Source organism: Scophthalmus maximus, chromosome 1 (assembly GCF_022379125.1).
Source record: "Scophthalmus maximus strain ysfricsl-2021 chromosome 1, ASM2237912v1, whole genome shotgun sequence".
NCBI classification, from domain to species: domain Eukaryota; kingdom Metazoa; phylum Chordata; class Actinopteri; order Pleuronectiformes; family Scophthalmidae; genus Scophthalmus; species Scophthalmus maximus.
The window spans coordinates 11,038,566-11,048,374 of record NC_061515.1 but is presented as its reverse complement, the minus strand read 5'-3'; the positions used below and the strand labels follow the sequence as shown (position 1 = coordinate 11,048,374).

At 46.1% G+C, this 9,809-nt stretch overlaps 1 protein-coding gene across 1 annotated transcript; it reads right to left on the bottom strand.

Annotated features, from left to right (window-relative positions):
* Nucleotides 1-33: 33 nt before the first annotated feature.
* On the bottom strand, nt 34-9,595 carry nradd (neurotrophin receptor associated death domain). Its single transcript, XM_035630072.2, has 6 exons — nt 9,192-9,595; nt 4,825-4,957; nt 4,319-4,672; nt 2,927-3,152; nt 2,655-2,797; nt 34-1,751 (listed from the first exon to the last, which is right to left on the bottom strand). The coding sequence occupies exons 1-6, from the start codon at nt 9,228-9,230 to the stop codon at nt 1,438-1,440; spliced, it is 1,209 nt and encodes a 402-aa protein (XP_035485965.1). The 5' UTR covers nt 9,231-9,595; the 3' UTR covers nt 34-1,437.
* Between the last annotated feature and the right edge of the window lie 214 nt (nt 9,596-9,809).

Here is a 9,809-nt window from a genome sequence, read left to right as displayed (position 1 = left end):
ACTGTGCAGATTCCTGTTACAACAAGAGTGCACTGACTTATCAAAGTTATTTATTAAATGAATAAACTCTTACAAAAACACAGGGGCATACCATCAGGGGATATATACAGAAAACCATACATGACTGGCATAAAAAGAATAATCAAACCATCTGAGGCCATCACATAGAGTCACTACCACATTGCTTAATGATTTAGTCTTGAAATGGTGATGAAATAAATACAGATGCATGATTGACACAGGCATTGGTATTAACTGTGTCTTTGGATTGTTTTGTTTTTTCTCGCAATACAAAAAAATTAAGTTGACAGAAATAGTGTATTATGAATGTAAGGAAAATTGATTCAGTTTTATTCCTTTTCCTCCGTTTTCACAGTTCACGATTGATCTCACAAAACAAATCAATATTTAAGACATTTACGATCATAGACAAACATTAGAAAGAGCTAAGAAATGTGTTTTCATATTCATGCTTTATTTTCACGTCTTCTGGTGATATTTGAAACCTCACTGGTGCATAATAATATATCCTCAGTGTAAATAAATACCAAGGCTACTTAGTGGCTGCAGCAAAGAAAGGGGTGAGAAGTTCATGTCTAAGAAGTGTTCTTATAAAGAAAATAACAATTTCAAGCTTTTTTGTTTTGTTAGGAAGATTTAACCTTAAATTTCTAAAGAAGAAATCAAAACACTTGGCATTTAAATTTCTTGTAGTATTCTTTTCTTTCTTCAAGTGAAAATGGGGCCAAAATAGAGAAGATCGCACAGTACTGGAAAGAAGAGTTGTTGGCAACAATCAACAGCAATACCAAAGTGGTTGCTGAAGTTGTGATTCATAAAACAATGCTAGCCAGACTAGAAACATGATGATCTGAGACGTGTGTATTTCTTTACAATAGTACATGGAGGGAATATGTATTTAGATGAAGCAGGGGACAAATCTGATTTCTGTCCAAATAACAAGTTAACAGTGGGTTTTTTTTGTTGAAAAAACGAATTACACCCATGCAGCACATGTTACACATTACTCTGTTTCCTGCCACTTGTGGAATATTGCAGGGTATGTGGACGTCACTGTGGGTCTGTTCAGATTCTGGACAGACCCACAGTGTCACCGAGGCTAATAGATTCACAAAGTCCATTTCCATAGTAAAAGGAGATTTTCTCTGTAGCGCAAACAGACAGTTCGCAGGGGATTCTTTCATGCAGTTGGATCCGCGTAATATCAAATGGCGACATAAACTGGGGTAAAGTGTCATTAGAATATGTTTTTCGTCTTGTAAAAACAGAAAATGTCCAACGAGGCGTTAAGAACTGTCAGTGGCGGTCTCCCTCAGTGACAGGTGTTGATATCAAGAGTACCTCCCTTGTCATTTCTGTCAAAGTTCTTCACTTGAGTCTGTCTGTCACACACACACACACGTGGCTGAAACGATGTCAGACCACGGAGACGCCCTGCGTGGGGCAGGTGAGAACGGTGACCACGTCGGGCCTCTCGATGCGGGCCAGCGCAGAGCACAGCAGTCCCAGGGTGGAGCCTTCTTTCTGGGCCCAGTTGGAGAGGAGCGTGTGAGCGGGGGCCTCCCCGCGCCCAAACAGGTCTAGCTGTTCGGGCTCATAGCCCAGTGCGGCGCCCAGCTGCCTCCAGCCTCGACCCCCTCCCTCCTGCAGGAGGCGCTCCACCTCTTCCTGTCTGTGGGGGGGCAGGTTGACGTACAGGCGATTGTCCTGCTTGCTGTCCCTCTTAGTGCCTGTTGAGAAAAAAACGAATTAGCTCACCGCTTATCAGCCGAGGGGATCCAAACGGGCTCTTCACAATAATAATCAATAATAATAATTATCATTATTTTATCAATCAAGGTAGACATAGTCATAGGTCTCATGACAGATCTTTGATTTTAGTTACAGACGAGGAAGTTTCCTTGTTCCTATTCTTGTGGGAAACTGGAAACTGAGAGAGGCCCAGTGGCGTTTTCTTGTAAACAAACACATTTATGTTTACATCCATTGTTTCTTGCCAAAACCCACTGTGTCTATCCCAGAGGCCCAACAAACATGACGAATGCATTTTCTTCTTTATAAACACTCTTCAGAGCCAACTCTTTTTTAGAGTTTTGAAACGCACATTGTTTACATGTTTGCTAGCCAGAAGTCAAAGTTTCTCTTGTGTGTGACTACCACCAACTGTCAATCAGCGGAATAGCCTGCGACTGGCAGCAGGAAATGCGTTCTCCCACATTTGCATCAGACGCAAGGAACAAAATGGGGATCTGCTCAAAAAAGACCCTGCTCAGTGGCACTACATGTGGTCAGTTTCTTCACAGGGTCCCTTTAACAGAGAGTGGAGGACATTAGTGTCCAGTCTGGAATATTAAATTATATATTTTTCCTCCTAATACATTCCCTATGAAATTCTATAAACAAGGTCTTTGGAACGAAATCTGGAAACATCATTTAAAATTCTGGATTACATTTAATCTTGTTTTCTGTCTTTTCCTTCAATAGTCTACTCAGCTTAGTAATGCCGGCATGTAAGTGAATTTCAGCACACTGAGTTAATAGAGTGATGGATGTTTTAGTAACCTTGTTAAGATAAATTTCTGAACTCTTCGACTTAATTTAATCTGAATTCAAAGAGCCTTTGTCTGCCGCACCTTTGCTGGGCTGGTTGTCCTGTAGGCTTTGAGAGTCCAGAAAAACCCCGCTGTCACTTTGGAGCTTTTCACCCTCTGGAGATGATCCCAACTCAGCCGCACGGGCCTTGGAGAGAGCCTGCTTCTGTTTACACGATCTCCAGCTGAGAAGACCACAGGAAAACAGTGTCAGTTAAATCACACACAGTGAGCCATTTGTCTCCCCAGGGCCAAACCTAAAATCATTATTACTTCCATTTAAGGCCTAGGACCCAACCCTGAAGGGGACTCACCATTTATAAGCCACATAAACAAGCAGACCCAGCACCACGGCAGCCAGAACAGACACATAAGCCAGAATGTTGTTGCTGCCCCCCTCATCCTGTGGGGTAAACTTGGGTGTCCCGGGTGCAGGACTGGCGTCCTCTTCCTCGATCACCTCCTCTTCACCTGGAAACCCAGGAGTATCCCGAGTCCCATCGGCCTCAGCAGGTCGAGATAAAATGTGCAGCTTCTTATCTATTAAGATTGAGAACGGGAGACTCGTCAGATACAGGAACACGTGTACACATCAGAAAGTCATTTGGGCTGCAAAGATTAGGGCCAGAAATAATCATGCGGAAGCCCGTATGCCTGATGTAATGATAGCCTCAGTCAAAATGGTCCCCTGGGGTTTCAAAACCATTCATTGCCCCTGCTTCCAGCCTCGTCTTCCCTCCTGCGGTCTGCCTATTTTAGGATCAAACACTACGAGGTACAGTACTGATCCCTCCGGGGTTCAAAGGGTCATGACATATGCACCCGGAGTGTGTACAGATGACCTTACTGCTGGAGAGTGAATGTAGCCATTCGGGGGGAAGCAGACGAGTGGTCAGGGTCGGCAGCCTGCCTCGGTCTTCGGGTTCTTGGGACCCGTCAAGACCCGTCAAACTCAGACCAATTGTGACTACAGCACTTAAGTGAGCTCCTTTTTTCACTACTCATGTTTCCAGGCTTAAAGTGTTACAGAGAGTTTGGATGAGGTGTGGATGCAGGTGTTAACCACATGTCCTCGTAGGCTCGCAGGCACTCCCCCACCGCCCAACCCCCCGCTCCCTTGAGCTCAGTCTTTTATCTTTTTATCTTTCACTTTTACTGCCTTGCCCTGCGTTAGATCTTTAAAAGCTGGCGCTATTCTATGTTTTTCCTGTTTTCAGCAAATCCCATTATAAAACACTGAGATCCGTCTTTCAATAACTTCGGATTTACCTATCCACTCTTTGGCAATCGTTAAAAAAGATATGTCACAGATTTACGGCTTAATTTCTAAAAGGTAATGAAAACAGCCAAGCATTTAATTTTTTATAATCAAATTATGTATTTGTTAGTGACTATTTTCAGCTATAAAAATGGTCTGTAGGACTGTGTGTAGTCCCTATATGCATCATAGTGAAGGAGCATATCACCCAGAAGTGATGATGGCAGGTTAATGTGTTTTTGATCAGGTCTCTGGCACAAAGTTGAACTATATATATATATATATATATATATATATATAACAAGAATACTTCTTAGTAGCATCCATTCGTTTTGGTTTTTGTCTTTTGTGTGATCAATTGACAATGAGACAAATAAACAATATCATGAGACTTGTCCTTTAAAAATCAAATCTTGTCTTCCGACTCTAATTCTCCTTTACAACTCACCCATGCAGAGAGTGTCAGAGTTGGGCATACAGGGCCGGATCTCCACCTCGCTGTCAGAGCACCGGGTGCACGTCTGGCAGGGTTTGGTGCTGATACGCTCCTCGGAAAACGTCCCCGGGACACAGATCTGGCACAGGGTGTCTCCCTGGAGGCCACACTGCCGGGCGGCGCCCTCGCCACGGGTGCATTTGGAGCAGGGCGCACACAGGCCATGGCTTCTCAAGAAGAAGAAGCCGTTGTCACATTCGCACTGTGTGTCTTGATCAGCAGAGCAAGAGGCGACCGTGGGGACACTGGGTGGGCACTTGTCGCAACGAAGGCAAGGGCCGAGGCCTTCAGATGGGGAAAACGTTCCTGGGAAACAGATGACAAAATCAGTGTTCCTCTCACCATTATCAGTGGCAATGGGGAGACATAGTGCCGTCTAAATCTTATAGAGAGATAATGAAAGGGCGGGTGAAACACATTCTATATCGGTGTGGTAACATTAGATTATAATCGTTTACCTGGTGGGCACGGCGCGCACTTGGTATCCTCTTTCCCACATTGTTCCACCGCGCCGAAGCCAGCAGGACACAGACTACAACACTGTCCCGATTCAGTGAACTTGTTACTGGCACAGGCATCTCCGAGACCAACCTGCAGGGAATAAACGACACGGTAAGAAGAAACACCTCCACTGCGATTTCTTGTTTTATTTGAAAGAACTAAAAGAAATAACTTCTCGTGTTTTAGAGCCATTCTGTATCCACTCTCTCAAGACAACAGTTACATGATTGATATTAAACTTTTCAGACAGTAGTCGCCAAAAAAAAAAGACACCAGGAGAGGACGTTTTTCTTTTCTACAGAGTATTCTGGCTCACACCACGCGGGAAGGAAATCGCACACTTCCCACTCCTGTGCAACTGAAGATCTGGGCGAACTGAAAATGGCCCTTTTTTTTTATCTCCCTATCTGCCTCAGTTTTCACCCTTAAAGTGCTCAGAGTCCTTATCTGCAAGTGGGTAATGGAGAGCCCAGCTTGAGTTGTGACATGAGGGATAGATCAGACATTCCTAACGGCTTGTGCAGCGGGGTTGGTGCCTGACAGGAGTGGCTGGCTTTAATCAGATGGCTTCAGACCAGTGGAAAGAATAAGACAAAATGGGGTGAAGAAAAAACACTGAGAAAAGCAGGAAGGAAGAAGTAAAAAGAGCTTCCGCCCTCCCACTCATACCGACTCATTGTGAATGATACCGTTGGGACTGTGCGCGAATATACGTGTGTGTGTTTATTTCTTGACATCAGAAAAAGAAGGGGGAGGTTTATGAAGGAGACAGTTCCAGCCCCGGGCGCGGGTGTCAGTTAACCAAGGCTGCCCAGCATGTGAGTGTCTGTTTGGGTGAGGGGGGGGGGGGGGGGGGGGGGGGGCCTTTGAAGTTGCCAAGCCCCGCAGGTGTGTGTCTATGAAGGTCAGTATTTCACTAGCTCCCCCCTCTCCGGGCTCAGAACAACGGCATCTTAAACATGCACACATTTGAGGGAGATTGGCCCACTCTGCCTGGGGGCAGACGAGAGCAAACAGATGTCTTCACGACTAACCTCCTGCAAAGGGGAAAAGTAACAGCCAAACAACCCACCGATGTCTCTGAAGTCTGCCAAGAAGCACAGGCAACGTGTGTGAACCTGTAGAGCCTCCAATGAAAAGCCCACCAGAAACACACACACACACACACACACACACACACAGTGCCATGCTCCCAGTCGTGACACACTGAAAAGTTTCCATTCTGATACGACCGGAGAAACAGCTTTGAAACGGGGCTCGCCCGCTTCCAACAACAACACCCAGCTTTACTGCGACGGTCAGCGAGGAGCCTGATGGTATCTTGAGCACCAGCCGCAGAACCCAGATCAGGGGTATTAGTGTGTCGGGGTGTTTGGATCCAGCAGGCAGGAAGCGGCGGCATGTTTGGAGTTGGCAGACTCCGACCAAGCCTGAACCAGAAGAGCTTGGGAGCAGAGAGGCTCAGTGGCAACGCTGATCGCTCGTCTCCAGGTGGAGCTCTTCGGCTGACACTAGCCCTCCATCCATACTGTGATAAATATTTGGCTCTGCTTTGTTTTCACCTCCAGCTTGGATTACTGTCATTTTAACAGAGCATGGTGTGAGCCCCGAGCGGGTGCAGCCCTGTAAGCCTGCCTGGAGGGGCCAACTGGGCTCGGAGACGGAGCTGCCAAAGGTTTGGCACTTCACCCACTTCCCAGTGTACAATGAAATATTTAGTCCATGCCCCACTGGAAGCGAGAGGGAACAGTGATCTACTCGGCAGAGGAATGACTGAGTCCTTATCTACTGTATACACTGAAATAACACTATATATGGTTGCCACTTCATGTTTATCAGAATGATAGATGTTCTAACATCTGGTTACTGTCCATTACACCTAATACTGTGACGAACTTAGACACCTGTATGGTTTGATTTGAACATTGAGGCATTGACCCGTTTTTCATTTCATACAAAAAGGGGAACAGTATTAGTACTGATTTATTAAGAGAAATTGGCACCGTTTTACCACGTGAGGCTAAACATTTGGGAAAGAGCAGCACATAAAAACTAAACACACTGGCATTGTTTTAATTTTTTTAATCAGAAGGCAAAATCAACAAATTTGACTCTACCCTCTTTCTATATTTGATGGTGTTCCTACGATATGACACTTTGGCCCTATGTCAAACTTTCAAGCAAAGATTTATTTGCTATGCATACTCTCCAAATAACATTCAGTCGTATGTTTCACCTCGGGGGCAAATATTCTGAGCGGAAGGGGCCTGCAGTTGGTTTTTTTCCATTTAGGTAAGAAGCCGCAATCTGAAGAGATTCCCCAGGGAGAACAGACAGACCACCGAGGAGCACTGCTTTGAATGGGGCTCTCAACTCCACGGCTGCCGGAGACGCTCAGTCATCGCGGATCACACACACACACACACACACACGGTCTCGGCCTCCTCCATGCCTGAAACATTTCCCGTGCCCTTCTGAAGTGAGACCGCAAGTTGAAGCGCCTGGGCTGGAGTTTCCACCGTTAATCTAATCTGCGTGAAAATTAAACGCACAAAAGGAAGCTCTCTCTCTCTCTCTCTCTCTCTCTCTCTCTCTCTCTCTCTCTCTCTCTCTCTCTCCCTGTCACGACATTGACCCATGAGCCTTCACAATGTGACTGTGACAGCAGCAGACGGGGCCCATTCAGCAGAGACGGCCTTTGATGAGGAACAGTTGTCCACATTGCACATCCCACTGTCCTTAGTATACAGGGAGGTCACGAGTCAAATTGAATAGGGCCCGTGTTTCTCTATTTCCAAGTAGAAAAGGTCGCCCGTCACTGTAACCCCCTACTAGACCAACTAAAGAAAAGTGCTTCTGTTAACTTTTAAACTACTGATTTTTTTTTTAAACGTTCACTAAAGAGTCGAGAAGTGGTTCAAAGATGACGCTCAAATCTGCCCCCCAAGGAAAAGAAATCTGCTTAACTGCTCTATGGAAATTCAAAATGACTGTGGTAACAAACTAAAGCATTCCCTTGCCGCCGCCACCCCCCACCCCCCACCCCCACCCCCAACACACACACACACACACACACACACACACCACAAGCTAGAAGAAAATGATGATAATTGCTTTGCTCCGGATATCCAGACCCCAGCAACACTGCAGGCTAGGCCAATTTTTCACCAGAAGCTGCCGAAAGCAACACATGTGGGAACATCCCCAGTAAAAATTTCGGGCAATGAGGAGTCTCAGAAACACATTTGACAGTAGAAAAGACTCCTTTAGATACTGTAGCATGCAGTCAGCGTCTGCACTCAATCATCTGGTGAGTAATAAGAGAATCCTTTGACAGCACAGATTATAACTTTTCGGCGGGCGAAAGAAACATTCAGGCGATTGTGCTTTGTAAGGTCAGATGAGAAGAAAACATCTTTAGATATCACAAAGAAAATCCTGTTGCTACTGTATAGCCTCTTCCCGGGAAAGAGATACACATCTGCCTTTAAGAGATGGCGTTCTATCTAGATAAGACCTACTTCGATCTAACAAAAGAGCTTTTGAGTCTGATGAGCATGTCCAGACAGGTCCACGGGCCCAATGGGAATTTCTTTCCAAGGTAAGATGAATGTCAAATTATTGTGTGCATCTGTGAAGGCAGGGGCTTTTTTTTTTTCTTTCTCTCCCTCCACTGATCCTGCACTTAATGATATGCCATCGAACACCACTGTAAAGTATCATTTCTCCATGAGGTTCATCATTCGTTTCTGACGTGGTGCACGCGCCTGGGGAACGCGTGCGCTTGCACGTGCTCGGTCCTCGCCTGCCGTTCCAAGTTGTTGGGCTCATTCTGGCTGCTGCTGCTGCTGCCGCCGCAGAATGAGAGTATGTCATGTGAGTGGAAAAATGAGCACTGACATTCCCAGTTGGACTTTGCATACACACAAAACAAAGAATCTCCACATGTTTGGGGGGGGGTTCCGCAGGTTATATAGGCCACAGTCCGGAATGTGTTTTTGACAAGTTAGATGGAGCAAAAATAAGGAGCTGTTTAATATTCAATGGTTTGGTCGTCCGAGGCTATACAAGGACTCTTCCCCCTCTTTCAGACAAGTACAGACTAACATCAAGAACAAGGGTGACACGACGCTGATCAAACTCGGCTCTGTTTCCTCTCGGAACATTTGGGGAGGACAGTTTCAGAATCAGATGCAGGCGTTTTGCAAAGGCTGCTACTGTGCCGTTTTTGGTGATACGAGATCACAAAGGCTTGCGAGTTCATGAATAGGTGTGGCAATGGTTTTTTTTTTTTTACCAAAAACAGTAATCGATCGTTGCTTACTTTGAACAGCAGAAGCGCGCAGACAACAAACAGCCTCATGTCCTCCGTCTCCAAAACTCCTTCGAGTGGACAGATCGGTGCGTCTCAGGATCTCTGACAGACAGAACTTGTTTCCCTCCCCAGTCTGCAGCCCTCAAACGGCGTAATCCAAACTTAAATCACATAAAAAAAACAAAAACCCACACTTCTCGAAAAAACGTTTGTTAGTTGCGCGCACCGGAGTGTTCGGTCATTTTTACGCACGAACAACGCAGCAGTGTAAATCCGTGGATTTCTCCCTGCTGCTGCTGCGAGAGTTAGCACAAGGTTCCTTCTGTTCCAGCGCGCAGGATGCACGGGCTGCCTCCTCTCTCCCGCAGCTTCGCATCAGTTGAAGGCAGGAAAAGCTCCCGCGAGCTCTCCTGGGCCTTTTTTCTCTCCCTCCCTCCTCCTCCCATCTTCTCAGCTTTCAGAGCGCCCTCGTGATTGGCTGCATCCCCTCCGACGCACAGTCGGGAGCAGCAATGGACGGCGACGAGCTGCGATCGAGTCCCTCTGGTGTGTGTGTGCGTGCGTGTGTGTGTGTGTGTGTCTGCGTGTGTGTGTGTGTGTGTGTGTGCGTGTGTTTTATGTAGTCAA